General features: G+C 41.0%; 1 protein-coding gene across 1 annotated transcript in view; it reads right to left on the reverse strand.

Annotated features, from left to right (window-relative positions):
* Positions 1–7,886: 7,886 nt before the first annotated feature.
* Positions 7,887–16,768, reverse strand: part of LONP2 (lon peptidase 2, peroxisomal) — a 90,030-nt gene continuing 81,148 nt past the window's right edge. The window contains exons 13-15 of the mRNA XM_081217818.1: positions 12,307–12,514; positions 11,701–11,891; positions 7,887–8,305 (exon numbers count right to left, since the gene is read on the reverse strand). Coding sequence (XP_081073944.1) covers positions 8,084–8,305; positions 11,701–11,891; positions 12,307–12,514 — 621 coding nt within the window. The 3' untranslated portion in view covers positions 7,887–8,083. The remainder of the gene's footprint in view (positions 8,306–11,700; positions 11,892–12,306; positions 12,515–16,768) is intronic.

Below are 16,768 nucleotides of genomic sequence, written 5' to 3' on the forward strand. Positions count from 1 at the left end.
TAATTCTAGTTTTTCATTAAATAAATTTGACTTTCTTTTCTGTAATTCAGGTTTTTCCTCACTTTTTTTTGTACCTTTTTAAAGTTAGTGTCTTTTTGATATGCATAATTGTTTATGGTAAAATTTATACATGTGTTCAATACATATTTTCTTTTTCCCCCATTAATCAGTTCATTAGAAATATTTTAAATTCAACTATTTTGTGAAGATATGAGTTTCAGAAAGGAAAGGTAACATCGGAAGAATTATCAGAAGCTATTTAAAGCAGCTATAAAGTGATCTCTCTCTCTTTCTCTCTCTTCTCCAGTTGAGTCATACCTTCAAACTTATTCTTTGTAAGGTTAGGGAGTACTGATTTTTTTTTAAATACTGGAAAAAAAAATCAGGCTCTCCCCCTCCCCCCAGATATCTTGGACAAATCACGTATGTTTAAAATTTGTTCTTGTATTTATTGGTTTTGCAAAAGAAGGCATCGTCTCACACAGTATTTGTAATTAAAAGCAAGTCATTTGTTTAAAAAAAAAAAGAGGCAGTTTGCAAAAAAAATGTTTTTGGTCTTTTATAATTCTCATTAAAAGAATATCTGGCAAATTAAAAACTCTTTTTACGTGTCTGCTTTAGCTCCAAGTTCGATTAAAATCCGAAGTTATTTTCCTGTTAAATTCTGTATTTTGTAGCCAAAAGCAATGTACTATGTACTGTGAATTTTGGTAGATAGAGATCTGTTCTCAAGTACAGTAAAAGAATGGGTATATGGTCTCTGTTTGGCCTACACAGAATCTTCTTTTTTCCTTCCTCTTGCTTAGATTTTGATTCTCACAACTCTGTTAGGAGGCCAATTAGTTAAAATGCTGATCACTTTCCCCCCCTTTTTAACAACAAAAAAATGAATTAGTATTTTATAGCCTTGTGGCTAAGAGCCTGGCTTCTGCAGCCAGACTTCAGGGACTACATGCCTATGCTAGCTGTAACTCACTAATCAGCTATGTGATCTTGGGTTCCAGTTTACTAGTGTAAACTGAAATGAGGTTAATTATGGTAGCTACATCCAAGGGTTAAGTGGGATGGATACAAGTTACCTAGGGCCGTGCTCTGTACATAATAAGCTAACCCAACATGTTAGCTGCTATTAGTATACCTGTAACTAGCACCATATAGTTAACTGATGTGAGTTAGCCTGAAGCACCTAGCAAGATTCTGAAATTGCCTTCTGATTGGCCAGAGATCATTTTATTTTGTGTGGTTTTTATGGGTCCCCTAAACATAGGAAGTCAGTTAAAAATAATTTGGACTTCCCCTTACCCCCCCACCAATTCTGGATAACAAAATTTACTTCTGTTAACCATCTTCAGGAAAGAAGGTTGTGTAGGGGCTTCCCTGGTGGCGCAGTGGTTGAGAGTCCGCCTGCCGATGCAGGGCACACGGGTTCGTGCCCCAGTCCAGGAAGATCCCACATGCCGCGGAGCGGCTGGGCCCGTGAGCCATGGCCGCTGAGCCTGCGCGTCCGGAGCCTGTGCTCTGCAACGGGAGAGGCCACAACAGTGAGAGGCCCGCGTACCGCAAAAAAAAAAAAAAAAAAAGGTTGTGTAGTTTCTTTCCTACATAAGCATTATTTTTTGAATTGGTTATAACTTGTGCTTGTGTAGCCATTTTTGTGGCGAAAGGGAACAGGTCAACTACTGATGTATATCCAGGTCTGTTCCTATTAGCATGTGTGTTTAGAAAAGCAGTTTTTCCTCCTCATTTAGTATATTGAATATTTTTGTGGAGGTATATCATTTCTATTTAAAATATTTTAAAATGTTTCTTTGATTAGAAAACATTTCTTTGATATATGTGTTCAATATATAGACTTTGGCACACAGTAGAGTCTGAAGTCTTATCCATTCAGATGACTACGTTTTCGTTTTTCTAGTTCTTTACGTGTATTTACATGTGTTTACGCACATTTATTTTGAAATCATATAATTTGGGATTGTGTAACTATGTAACTCCCTCACACCCCTACACATAACGTGATCATCTAAGCATTTAATAATGTTGGGAAAATCATCATTTGGGGTAATTTTTGTGAAGATTGACTGTAGTTTTAGCCAGGTCCCCAGTGTTGGATATTTGCTTTGCCCAGTTTTTCCAGGTAAATTTTTTTGGCTAATTATAAATAGCCTATGAACATTTCTATGTGTTCTGGTCATATTCTTGGGGTTTTTTATTTTCTTTAAAGGTCTTGATACTTTTTTCATTGCTTTCTGGAGAGGTTTCAGTGGAAACTTATGGTAGCAGTGTGAAGGATTTTGCCTTTCATTGTAACCTCATGTTTTGCCAATTTATGCCTAAGATAGTAAATTTTGTGTTTGATAGGTAATAGGGTTGATATTTTAATATTTGTCAACTATATTTATTTGTCTTCATATTTTTGGCCTGTAGGGATAATGTGACCTAGAGCCGTATTTCTTGGTCCAATTGAGATTTATGAGATCTAACTCTTGTTCTTAAATCATCTGTATTTATAATCAATATTCTACTTTTTCCTATTGATGCCCCCACCCCTTCTGGTGTCTTGGTGTTTTCTTTCAGGGGATTATATAGGGTAGGGGTAGGTGATATTCTTTGTACTTTTACATTCTTAAACTTGAATTCATCCTGTTGAAGTGAATCATGAACCAGTTTAATATGCTAACGATTGTTGGGGAATTTTTTCTTTTGCTTTGAGTGATCTTTATTATAATATGTATAACTTTCTATTTTAAAAGGCCCACAATTTTACAAACTTTAAACTTAAGCGAAGCAAATGGCTATAGATGTTTTTGGCTCACCAAAAAATCTTAGTCATGTTCCTTGGCCCCCCACCCCCCACCCCGCCAAGCTCAAGAGCTCTATATCCAGGAACATCTGCAATGATTCTACTAATGGAATTTTATTTCACTCAGGTTCCTGAGTGGAGAAATTGGTAAGTAACCCAAACTGAAAAACAAAACACTGGATCAAACTTAAAACATACCTGGGGGCCAGGCCAGTCTGTGACTGGTGCATTAGAACACACAGGGTGAATTGAGTGTATGACCTACCAACTAGTACTGTAGTCATTTATGTAAGTTAAATAAGAAAGGTACAGATAGAACGTTTTGAAAATCTATAGATTGAATGCACTGCTAGAACCTTAGTCATTCCCTTCCCCACCTACCTATTGTGCATGTTCCAAACATAAAGGATTATTTGGTGGCTTACTGCTTATGATTTTCAGCTAGTTGAGTCATTTACCAAACGAAACTCAAATTTTCCTAAAAACAGCATCATCCCCCAAATTCAAGCATCTCCTAAAGTGTAAAGTGTGGGCTATAGGTTCTAACTGCCTGGGTTTGAATTCTGACCCTTTACCTACTAACTTTGACTTAACTTTGCTCTAACTTCCTTCTCTGTAAAGGGATGTAGTTGTGTCTACCTCATAAGGGAAGGAGGATGGCTAAGTGTGCTGTAAAGTGCTTATCCTTATGCCTGGCACTATAGCCTCATCGCCTGCTGAACCGTTTTCCTTAGCTTTATACAGCCTTAAGAATTTTCTTCGAAAATAATTTATTTTTCTTAGGCCTTTCTAACTTCTGCAAAGTAGAAACAGTGGTTTGAAGGAATACTTGGTTTTATAATAAAGTCACACTTTGACAAGCCTGTCAAGATTAGGATCGAGCCTAAAGGGTTTTAGTTCCTATTGCCTAGAAATGTACTGACAATATGTTAGAGCTGAACTTAATTTAAAAAATTTTAATACGGAAGATTCTTCATAAGGTCCAAGAATGTTAAACACATTCTTTAGCTCATTGATAGATAGCACCTACCATATCTAGTATGTTCCAAATAAATGAATTTTCATAGCAAATAAAGCTTTTCCTACATTAAAAAAGAAACTTTTTTTTTTTTTTTTTTTTTTTTTTTTTTTTTTTTGCGTTATGCGGGCCTCTCACTGTTGTGGCCTCTCCCCTTGCGGAGCGCAGGCTCCGGACGCACAGGCTCAGCGGCCATGGCTCACGGGCCTAGCCGCTCTGCGGCATGTGGGATCTTCCCAGACCGGGGCACGAACCCGTGTCCCCTGCATCGGCAGGCGGACTCTCAACCACTGCGCCACCAGGGAAGCCCAAAAAAGAAACTTTTGATACAGCTGTTCAAAACCATTTCAATAGCCATTCAGTGCATTTGCCTATTGTTTCCCTTCAGATCCTTTTAATATTTCCTTCCTGTTCTGGTGCTTTAAAAATTTTTTTAGTAAACTAATTTTCATTGCAGTATCCACTAAATGTTACTACAACAAAAAAGGAGCATAGCATTGGATCATAAATCATCAAGTTGGATAACGACTGTACTTTTGTAGTCTTGACTTTTTAACCTGCTGGATAAAATTTTCATGGAGATGTGCACTCAAATACAACGCATTTTGGCCAAAATAATGTGAGCTTGAACATGTTACACTTCATTAAAAAAACAAAAGTTCTTGACGTTTACATCTAATAGTCCCAGACAAAATAAATAAACTTTGGATTTGGAAGGAGAATTGGTGAAATTAACATTCTTTGTGGCTTAGTGTCAAGTCCCCTTAATTATAGGAAGGTTTTTCTCATTTCAGTGGTCAATAAAAGGAAAATGCAAAGTCAGCCCACTCTACCCTCAGCAGTTGGTTACCTCACAACATGGCAGACTTTGGTAAGGTTTAAATGTGAACCGGTCACCGAGTGCCGGGAGCTCCTCTTGGTAGACATGACTAGTCAGTGTTCAGATGATGGGAATCAGAAACCTCTGCATTTCAAGCAGCCTCTGCAACTCAGATGGCACTGGAAATGGAAATGAATTTGCAACCCCCGTCTTACGAAGAGGATCTGCGCTATGACCAGAATGCAAATCTTGACTGATGTCCCGGGAAGAAAAGGAGAGAAGGAAATCTTGTGTGTTTCACTCAGCACGTAACTTTTACCTCCCCTTCTTTAGAAAAATTCAGGTATGTTTAGTACACTTTAAATCCACTCATTTAGTCAGGAGACCTTAACTATGGTCCAAGATTTGTAGGCTGATGTTGAATAGGATCACTCAACTCCGATGGCATCTTCCACTGTATACAGGTGATTAACAGCAGTAAATCTCTGACATGGTTTACAGTAAGGGTCAAACAAGGGGCAGAGCCAAGTGAAAACCACTGAAGGGGCGGAGCTAAGTAAACGTGTGCCTCAAGCAGTGTGACATTTCTTGATTACCACGGCACTTAAAGCTTTACATAGTTCTAATACTTGAAGAGGTTTAAAAGCCCACATAAAAAGTGTGGGGAGGGCCTCCCTGGTGGCGCAGTGGTTGAGAGTCCGCCTGCCGATGCAGGGGACACGGGTTCGTGCCCCGGTCCGGGAGGATCCCATATGCCACGGAGCGGCTGGGTCTGTGAGCCACGGCCACGGGGCCTGCGCGTCCGGAGCCTGCGCTCCGCAACGGGAGAGACCACAACAGTGAGAGGCCCGCATACCGCAAAAAAAAAAAAAAAAAAAAAAAAAAAAAAGTGTGGAGAGCACTGGTTCAATACACAGATTCGCAAGCCCTCACCTCTAGGCCTGCTGAATTGGAATTTAAGTTAGTTAGCAGTTCTCAAAAAACCTAGCTGACTGATAGATGAGGGGTCTTTGGGAAACACTTTTTACAAACAGTGCTAGAAAAAGATACTCAACCGTTAGTCATCAGGGAAATGCAAATCAAAGCCATGAGATGCTGCTTTAATGGCCTTTTCAGGATAGCCATGGTCAATAATGAAAATAAGTGCTGGCAAGAATGTGGAGAAATTGGAACCTTTGTGTATTGCTGGTGGGAGTGTCAAATGGTGTAGCTGTGGTGGGAAACATGGGTGGTTCCTCAAGTATATTTCCAAGAGAATGAAAAACAGGCTCAAAGAGACAGTTGTATGCTCATGTTCACAGCACAATAGCCTAGAGGTAGAAACAACAGATAAATGAATAAAATGCGGCATGTGCAGCAGTGGAATATTACTCAGTGTTAAAGAAATGAAATTCTGATACATGCTGCAACATGGATAATCGATAACATGCTAAGTGAAATATGCCAGACACAAAAGGGCAGATATTCCACTTACATAAGGTACTTAGAATAGGGCAAATTCATAGAGACAAAGTAAAATAGTGGCTACCAGGGTCTGGGGGATGGAGGAATGGGGAGTTACTTTTTACTGGATACAGAGTTTCAGTTTAAGATGATGAAAAGGTTTTGGATATAGCTAGTGGTGATGGTTGTACATTAGTGTAATTAACAACCCTGAATTACACACTTCTAAGTTAAAATGGTAAATTATTTTGCCACAATTAAAAAAAAGGTGAATAAAAGAGCTCAGACTTAAAAAACCAAAAACAATGCTAGAGAAATGAAGGTCATACTGCTAATTTCTTACATGTATGGGTTTTCTCAGTCAGCTCCTTTAGTAAGGAAAGGCATGCTCAAAGCCAGAGGGCACAGAAGATGCCCTACTGCTGTTCACAGACCAGTACAAAACTGCATACTCAGGACTCTTGAGGAAGAATACAGATAACTCCCACTCTTTAAACGTGTGCTATGTTGCCACTGCTGGGTGGGACACAGCAGAGCAAAGTGGGTATGGATTAACTCCCTCTGGTTGCTGAAAACAAATTAACATCATAGTTTCTTCTACCCTGTAAGACGATTGTGCAGAAATAATAAAATCACAGTAGTGATAAGACAGTCAATGAAATGTCTTCCAAGTTCCCGGTGCTTGCTCTCTCCCACTGGCCACGGCCCTCGGTCTGCACTTGTCCTCCCAGAACACATTCGGATTTTTACCGCCAGGTCTGAGCACAGCATTTGGGTAATCTGTATACCCCATTCTTATCCAAGAAATTCCGAAGTATCTTTACATATCTGTTGTTATATTTTGTAATATAAGATTCTGAAGTCCATTACTGGCTGGAATAATGATTAGAAATTGTTCCGTGTTATTTTATGTTGCACTCTAACTGTATCTTCACAATAACACTGATGAGTACAATTATTTGCATTTTAGAGGTAAGGAAAACTAAGATACAGAAAGTTCAAATGCTTGTTAAGTAGAAGAGCCTAACTTCACAGTTAGCCATATCCTGGACTGAGTCACAGGAGAAGAGAGGCATGGAGAAAGGCTACCAGAACTGGGGATTGGCACAGGCAAACAAGCAACACAAGGGGAGGTGGCATGAATCAGGATACCAAGTGTAGGGACTATCCCAGGATGGATGGCTGCCTCCCTCTGGGGACTGGACTTTTTTCTAAGGTGACAGGCATTCAGGGCCAGTATGTTTCTGTCATGTAGGCCAACACATGCCACTCTGCTGCTTCCCTCAGCAAAGGAAGGGCAGCATGTGTGGACCTCATCACAGAGTTTGCTTCACTTGAATATTTTCCAAAAAGACTAATAGTTGGCTATTATTTTCACCTTTGCCCAGTTCCCCTTCTGATTGCTTTCAGGGGCCAATAAAGTCTACAGGTGAATCTGCTAAGGTAATGGTCTATACCAATGGTTCTTGACCTTGACTACACATCAGAATCATCTGGGTGGCTTAGTAAAGCAGTCTGCTTAGTAAAGCAGACTGACTAATGACTTAAACTTCTAAATGATCTCTCAAGTTCTATGCATTTTTCAGTGTTCTTATAAGTAGTTATGATATAGGCTGGAGCCCTAAAGCCTCATTATGTACACCCCCAGAGTCTGATTCAAAAGGCCTGCTGGTGGGTTTTGAGAATTTACATTTCTAGTAAGTTCTCAGGTAATACAGATGCTTCTGTTTGGAACCACAAGAGAACCACTGTTCCATAACTTTCCAGGGACAGTAATGAGCCCATTCAAGACAAGAATTCAATTCCAATTTAATCAATTTATTAAATTAACATTTCTGTAATAAACACTAGCCACCACTTGAGTCAGGTTTGTTACTGCTGTGATGAGGTTCGCAAATTAGGGACATTCTGCTTACCCCCTGCTGGTGTGAATAAAATCATCCTGTCAGTACCTTTCGGCACTTTATAACTTAAAATTCTAAGAAGTTGAGATCTGGGCTTACAATTTGCTATTTAAGAGGCCAGGTCTGGTGCTGACAGTAAAGCCACCATCAAAAGCTGCGTTAAGAACTTCATCCAGGCAGGTTGCTGTGACAAAACTTAAATCCTGCCGGATATTGCCTGGGATTTCTTCAAGGTCTTTCTCATTCCTCTGAGGAATAATGACACGCTTCAATCCCGCTCTGTGTGCTGCCAGCACTTTGTCTTTAATTCCACCTACCTGTAAGGAGAGAAGAACGTTATTAAGGTTTATGATCATCCTCAGGCTGTGAAAGAAACCCTGACCCACCTTTCTTTCACTGCTATTTTAAAACATCCAAATCATCTTCCATTTTGCTACAGCATGAGCTAGGAAAGCCACTAAAAAGGTTAATAGTAAATTCTTTATATTTCCATTAGTATTATATTAAATCCTTTTAATGGAAAATTCTAAACTTTTGACAGGTATGAGCACCTCTTCTGTCCGTGATTCTCTTTTATATTGTCAAGGTTAACATTTATATTCCTTTCTGTACTCACAACAATCTTGTTTATAGGTTGATTCTGAAAAAGCATTACATTATCTTAACCATAAATACCATTCCTACAGAGCTTAGCTGCATGCCAGGATTATTTTCTTCTGTACAGGTTTAAAGCAATGACCTCTGTGCAGTGTGATGAAGAAAACATCTAGGCTCTTGTGGTGGTTTAAAAATATGTCTAAAATGGTCCCTTCAGAAGGTGAAGTCTAATTCCCCTCCCTTGAATGTGTGCCAGGCTTAGTGATTATAAGAGTGTGGTGGAAGTGATGCTGTGTGACTTTCAAGGTTAAGTCACACAAAATAAGAGCTTCTGCCTGGATCTCTCTTGGATCTCTTGCCCTGCAGGTAGCTCAGGTAGCCCAGGTGTCTGAGGTCACCCCAGCAGTCCGGGCAACCAGGCCCAATCTGCAGTCACGTGAGTGAACCACAACAGAAGCAGATGCCCCGCCCCAGTCAGCCTGCAGTTGACTGCATCCGGGCTGGTATACAACTACATGATGAGAGACCCTGGGCCAGAAGAGCCCAGCTAAGCCTCTCTTGAGTTCCTGCCCCACAGAAACTAAGAATAATAACTGCTGTTTTGGGGTGGTGTGTATGAGTAATAGACAACAGACACAAGTCTCAGTCACACCGCCCGGAACACGCGACCCCTGGAGACAGCCCTCAGAAGCCTGCTCCCACCTGTGGCACCAGACTGGCTGGGCTCTAGGCCTTTCTGCACAGCGGCCATCCTACCACACTTGTCACTCTCTGGCCAGGCTTTTCCTTTATGCTGCTGAACTACACTTTCAATGTAACTTCTTCAGAAAGAGTGTGAGATAAACGGATTCCCTGCATGTATGGAAATGTCTATCTTGCATTCACATTTGGTTGACAGTAAGGCTGTGTAAACAAGAATTGATTTAAACCCATTTTCCCTCAGAGTCTTGAAGGTGCTGTGTATCCAGGGTCGCGGATGAGAAAGCTTTTTCCTCGGTGATCTGAAAAGTCATGAGGATGCAATCCTTCTTCCTAGTTGGTACAGGCCCTTTCAATCTGAACATAGCCTTAAATTTTAGGAAATGCTCCATTATTTCCTTGACAATTTGTTCTCTTCCATTTTCTCTGTTTAGTTAGATGTTGCATTTGTCAGATTGTTTTTTCTATTATTTTTTTCTGAATAGTTCATCGACCAATTCCTAAAACCATTCTTTTAAATTCAAGAGCTTTGTCTTATCCTCTGTTCTTGAATTACGTTTTCTCCAGACTTAGCAGGTCTTTCTCTTAAATGATGCTGCTTTTCTCCATGTCTCCCATAATAGTTTAAAATTGAAGGCTTACTCAGAGCTGCTGTGGCTTCTCCTCTGCTGGGGGTGGGGAAGCCTTTACCTGCGTGCAATTTGCACTGAGTGCAGGGGACCTAGTGGAAGAACCATTTGTTCTATGGCCATTTCAACGAATCCCCTGGTTTTCATTTCCCACCCCCTTCCTTTTCTCCTGGTATGAACCTTCTAGCAGATTCCTCCTGGGAAGACTGTCTCTAGCTCCAATTCTGTTACATCAGCTGGGGACACTTCTATCTTCTAGAAGTTGGCTGAACTATCAGCTGATGGCACCCCACTCATTTTTTTTAACATCTTTATTGGAGTATAATTGCTTTACAATGGTGTGTCCCCCCTCATTTTTATTTTTTAAATATTTTTCATTAATTTATTTTTGGCTGCGTTGGGTCTTCGTTGCTGTGCGCGGGCTTTCTCTAGTTGCAGCGAGCGGGAGCTGCTCTTCGTTGCGGTGCGCGGGCTTCTCATTGCAGTGGCTTCTCTTGTTGCGGAGTAAGTACGGGCTCTAGGTGCACGGGCTTCAGTAGTTGTGGCACGCAGGCTCAGTAGTTGTGGCTCGCAGGCTCAGTAGTTGTGGCTCGCGGGTTTAGTTGCTCCGCGGCATGTGGGATCTTCCCAGACCAGGACTCAAACCCGTGTCCCCTGCGTTGGCAGGCGGATTCTTAACCACTGCGCCACGGGGGAAGTCCTCCCCCCTCATTTTTGACCGTTATAATTTATCCCCTTTATTCCTTGCTTAGCTTACCATTTTGAACTAGGAAACTGAAGAGTTTATGGTCAGTAAAGCACTTGCTTATTTCCTTTCAGTAGTACAGCTAGTATCAACCACTACTGTCACTAGAAATGCAGCAGTTCTGGGGTAAGGTAAAGAAAAGAGATCGACATTCCTACTGAGTACAGATACCCAGTTATACCATAGTAAATAAGGTTTAGAATATGACTTTCTGGTTGAATTAAATTTAAAAAATCAGGGAACTGAAAGCATTTTTTGTGATCCTAATTGGTGACTCTATGACCCACTTTCACCATAACCTCATAAAATAAAGGCGTTCGCATAATAAAGACCATTCCTTTTATTCTCATTTTGCTGTTGAACCCACCAAAACTTTATTGTAGTCTGGTACTGCTAACTAATGACTTAAACTTCTAAATGATCTCTCAAGTTCTATGCATTTTTCAGTGTTCTTATAAGTAGTTATGATATAGGCTGGAGCCCTAAAGCCTCATTATGTACAGAACTTTTTCAAAATTTAGCAATTAGGCATGGTTAGTCTTTACTACAATTTCCATTTTATACTACTTCTTTTCTATATATTTTTTTATCAATCTATCAATTACAGTAATCTAAATTATCTATAGGAGGATAGGAGGTCTCACAGGAATTCCAAAAGGTGAGAATTGGGCTTAAAGTTTAAAAATAGCTACCATCCTATTTTATACACATGCCATATATTTAACAATTTGTTAACTAGAACAAAGCCTCAGATCTTCACCTGAACAGCTGATATTTCTGGTGACCAGACTGATATTTTTTTCTGTAAGCAAGTCTTCTTTTTTAGTAGAAGGGAAAACATGGGGAAAATTGTCAGTTTTTCCTTTATTTGATCAAAATTTAAAAATCTGAACTACAGATATAAAAATTTAGTATGTGTTTAAAACTAAGCTATTCATAGGAAGAAGGCAAACCACTATTAATTTAGATTTTAAAATACTATTAATAAAAATTTTAAATTAAAAAATTTAAAAACCATATAAATAGGTTTCTTCATACATACTGGAAGAACAAGACCTCGCAGTGTGATTTCACCAGTCATGGCTACATCTGAACACACCAGCCGCCCACTAAAAAGTGAGGCGAGACAGGTTGCTATAGTAACTCCAGCAGATGGTCCATCTTTTGTGACAGCTCCAGCTGGGAAGTGCAGATGGATGTCTGTGTTCTCAAGAAGATCAAAACTTCCAGAAGCTTTAAAAAAGGAAAAAAGGATTTTGATGTAGAAAAATTAAACCTGTTTTCTTTTTCTCCGAAAAAAGAAAATCAAAGAGATGAAAATGAATGTTTCAGGTAAATAAATCCTTCAAAATATTAACGGGCAGTATAAGTCAAGTGGGGGTCTGGAAGAACAGCTTCATTCTATTCCAAGTAGCAGGAAAAACAAAACAAACCCTTGGAGTCAGTTTCCAGCTCAGGTTCCAGTCAGTCAAACAGTCCTCAACTGGGAACTAGAATTTCCACGGGAATTCAAAAGCAAAGGTCTGTGCTTTAAGGGGTAACTGGATCTGTCTCTGAACTGTGGGATGCCTCCTGGGTCAGGATCCCAAGGCTCTCCTTTGCCTGCAGCTGCACCCCCCGCCCCCACTCCCTGGGGTGGGTCGCTCACCATTGGTCAGATGGTATTTCTTGGCGTTGCTGCGGAGCCAGCTGATAGCCAGGTGGGCAGACTCCTTCATGACGTCTCCCAGCTGGCCGGTCAGAGTTAACTGGCCTTCGCCATCCATCCGACTCGCCTCCACGAACATGATTTCCCCACCTAAGGGAGTCCAAGCCAAACCGATCGCCACTCCTGGTTGACTCAGACGCTCAGACACCTTGAGAGAGAAAGAAGGAAAATGATCAGTAAGGCCAACAAGAGCTGAATTCTTTTCAGGCTGACCTAATCACAAGCGTTGGCTCTTCCTCAGAGGGCTTAAGCTTAAGCTGCACCTCAAAGTATTTATTACTGCACATGACTTGGAGTCACATAGGGCTTTCTTGCCAAGAGAGACTTTGGCATTTATCAGAAACAATTTTACCTTAAGGTATGTGTGAATGACTTTGATACTTAAGCACCACATCGAGTTACACATGCCCTAATTTTCAAGGAACAAACGCAATCGTTTTATCTATCTCAATGCTTTTATTAGCCTGCATATTTGAAAACACTACAGCACCGAACTTCATTTTAGGCAATCGTGAATTTGCTTCTGGAAGTAGAAACGCTCTTTTCAACATACTTTTGAGAAGTGTTAGCTCCAGAGGCCAAGGTATATATTAAAGCCCCTGGATCTTACTTCCCCGCCACTCATCTTTACTTCATTGCTGCAGAGACACTACAAAATGCTACTTCACTATGTCCGGGACCCTTTCTGTGTGCTCGGAGGCCCACCGTGCTGCCTCACTTCCATATTAAACTGATTGTGTCACTCACTGGTGACTACAAGCCAAATAGGTTAACACATCCAAGTTATGAAAACATACCAAAAGTAACAGTTGAAAAACAGTCATGTTAACTTTCATCGCACACTCTGAGCCTCCAAATTTCTTATCCTATAGAAGTTATCCATGTTAGAGGAACTGGGCACAATATGTCAACCCAGCACTAATGCAATCATGAGATTTTTCCACCGAGAGGTAACTTTCTCACTTAGGAGCAGCCTGAGTTTCTGGTTAAAGGGCTGGGGGGCTGATGCTTACTTCTTTTCCAAGGGGCTTAGATGCTGAAAATCCTGATTTTAAATGGATGTGTGACATCCACTGAAGCTACTGGGCACTTATTTTTAGTAGTAAACATAAAAGCCTATTTTTAAAGTTGGTTTTATATTTAAAATTTTAATTTTATATTTAATGGCATGTTAGAGACTGGGAAGGGCAGTTTGCATCGCTGGCTGAGCTGACACTGTGCACCATGGATTTCACCTTCCCTCAGCTTTGCATTTGCCCTGTTTTGTATCTATTTGAGGAGAAAGACACAAAAGATCAATATGCAAAAGATCAGTACTATTTAAGGAAAACATAGAAACAACTATTTATAAAAGTGTTCACAAGGCTTGTTCTTGCTAATATAAAATCAATTCTCTATACCTTAACAACATCTACTTTGGGTGGGAACGTGTCAGGGGTTCCTGTTTTTACTGCACGGCTCTTTTCTAGGACTGACTGAACCAGTCCTAAAGAATTATCCTCAATATACTCAATCCTGTGCTAATTTAACAGAAAAAGCCATATAGCACAACTTCATTAGCTATAATGAGAACAATCCCTTTTTTTTTTAACAGCTAAATCCTCAAAACTCATTTTGTCAGAATAATACCAAACATGTCCCCAAAGAATCAGAAGTAGGATTCATGTTGATTACCACATTGCTTCAAGAAACCAAGCCTGTTTCCAACGCTCTCCATCTGCTGGAGAGTCGTGATGCTCTGGGTAAAAGTAACCGGTCCGTTGTTCATTGAAAGGACAGGGGGTAGATAAGTACACGTGACCAAACCAAAACCATCCAGGCTCGTAATCACTTTATTCTAACTTGACGGTAAGTGGTGAAATATTAACCTGAAGATGGGACCAGTGACAAATCTGTGTAACTCAACAACAACACACACGGGTGGGAGAACTGAGGGCAGGAGTTACTATCAAACCTAGAGTCTCGTGATCAGGCTAATAGCAGTTATCTAAGAAGTAACGAATCTGTAATTCTTAGACTTGGAGTCATATTCTTCAAAGCCATGTGTTCTGAAATTGTAACAATTCTCTTAACAACCAAGCATCCAGTTTCTATGTATTTTTCCCTCAGAAATAATGAGTGCAAGTAAATATGAATTTAAAAGATAAGATATATGCTCTTCCTTGCTCCTGCATGCAGTTTCCCAGCCATCTTAAACCCCTTATACAGAACAATTTTTTTTTTTTTTTTTTTGGCGGTACACGGGCCTCTCACTGTTGTGGCCTCTCCCGTTGTGGAGCACAGGCTCCGGATGTGCAGGCTCAATGGCCATGGCTCACGGGCCTAGCCGCTCCGCGGCATGTGGGATCTTCCCGGACCGAGGCACGAACCCGTGTCCCCTACATCAGCAGGCGGACTCTCAACCACTGCACCACCAGGGAAGCCCCAGAACAATTTATATTTTACAGACTTCCCTAACAAGTGATTCAACACAATAATTTCAAAACTATGTTTATCTACTGGCACTTTTCTACCAGTTTCTAATTCCATTACTGGTTTGTGGAATCATCAATTATATTAGCCAAGACAGGCCTAGGCTTGATGCTTAGAATGTTTTTCCCTCTAAATGTCAAAGTGGAACAGGAGTATCTCAAGTTCACTTCTGTCATTCAATTTCCCTTGAAACTGGTGCTTCAAGTTTCCTTTATCTGTTAACTAAATCTTGTTCAAAGAAATGGTCATTTTCTTCTGTAATAATTCTATCAATCATGTAAATATGCAGACTGAGGAAGTGTTTAAAATATTTAATGAAAAACCTAATTAATAATAGGCTATGTCTTATAAAGTATGATTGCATTCTGAACACTTCAATGATAGCAGTGTTTAAGGAGCATCTGAGCATCTAATCATTGCCAATTTCACACTGTTCTTTCCTCTCGATTAACTTAAAATAGTGATATTTAGTGATACTTGACTGAAATAGTAAATACGTACAACTCTTTGTGACCCTTCCAAACCTAGACCAACACTTACAGTTTCAATACCTTGTTATCTACTGCTGCAGCCATCAGAGGGACTAAGAGTTTTACCTTCATCCAATGGTGCTTTACTGGCAACGGGAGCCTGGCTCCATCACGGATCATAGGGATATCAAGTGAAAACCTCAGAGCGGTGACAGACTACCTACCTAACCACATCAGATAAGGGGCCGCCTACCCCCCAGCACAGGGAGTGCAACAAGACCATCTAGCCAGTGCCTGTATCTACAGAGAGCCCTGCAGAGGCAAGGGTCCATGTCTGCGGAGTTGGGACAGGTGTCACAGGAGAGACTGAGCGGTCTTAAAGTCTGCTGGGCAGAAAAGGGCCAGGAAGCCTTTTCACAGCAGAGAGGCCAGCAGGTGCCAAGGACTCAAGACAGGAATAATACTGTGGGCCTTCTCGCCAGGGACAGGCACAGTGCCTCGCAAACCCTGAGCTGTCAGATGGCTGCGGTATGTGTGCAGGTTCCTGCCTCAGTAACGCTTACACCACACGTTGGTTTGTTTTCTATAGCTCGCACAGCATTTTTTATGCTCCCGCCAGGGTTGTCACCACAGCGGCTCTCCATCTGCCAACTTCTTTAAAGTCTCTGTAGGAATATTTGATTTTTCCAGTTGTGAACTTGTTTGCTTTGGAGGGGTGCCGGGGTCAGCCACCGTCACCTCTGGAAGCTGCGCGACACAGCCCCGGTCTGGCGCAGCACCGGCGCTGCTGAGAGCGAGCTGCTTGCAGGCCCTTCCAGTAAGGCCTTTCCTTGGTACAACCGGCCGGTAGTGGGCCAGGCTGAGTGCGGTATCGGCGCTGTCCTAACAGGGGCGTGGGGCACAGCAGGTCTGAATGGAGAGGGAGGAAGAAGGCATTTACCACCATGACTCGTTGGGCATTTCGTCAGTGTTTATACACTTCGCTCATTTCTAGCACCTGCTTTTGTCTGTCTGCAAGGCAAGCACACTGATGGAATCTCCTGGAATTCACCTGTGGATGCACTCTCTCCAGGATGTTTTTTAAAATCTGCATGTCTAGTCTCTTCTTCCCTTTATCACTGTTTTTTCTAAGGGCAGTGACCTTTGCATAAGGACTTTTTGTCCACCACTGAGGCTTTCATACAAACTATGAATGGAGTCAGGAATACTCAGATGACACATTCTCAGGATTAGCAGACTGGACAAAACATAGACGCTCGTGGCTTGGATGACTGGTTTTCTGAGGCTGAAAATCAAATTTATCCTGGAAAGACTAGAGTTTATGTGTTCTTCTGATTGTGCCACCACATTTGCAGTCTGTGAGATTGATTGTTACCCCCAGAGGTATAGAGGAACTCCATATGTTGGGTTTTTTTTGGGGGGTGGGGGTGTCAACTGCAGGATTGTATTATATTTATATA

This window comes from Mesoplodon bidens (assembly GCF_964165515.1).
Source record: "Mesoplodon bidens genome assembly, chromosome: 18".
Taxonomy (NCBI): Eukaryota; Metazoa; Chordata; class Mammalia; order Artiodactyla; family Ziphiidae; genus Mesoplodon; species Mesoplodon bidens.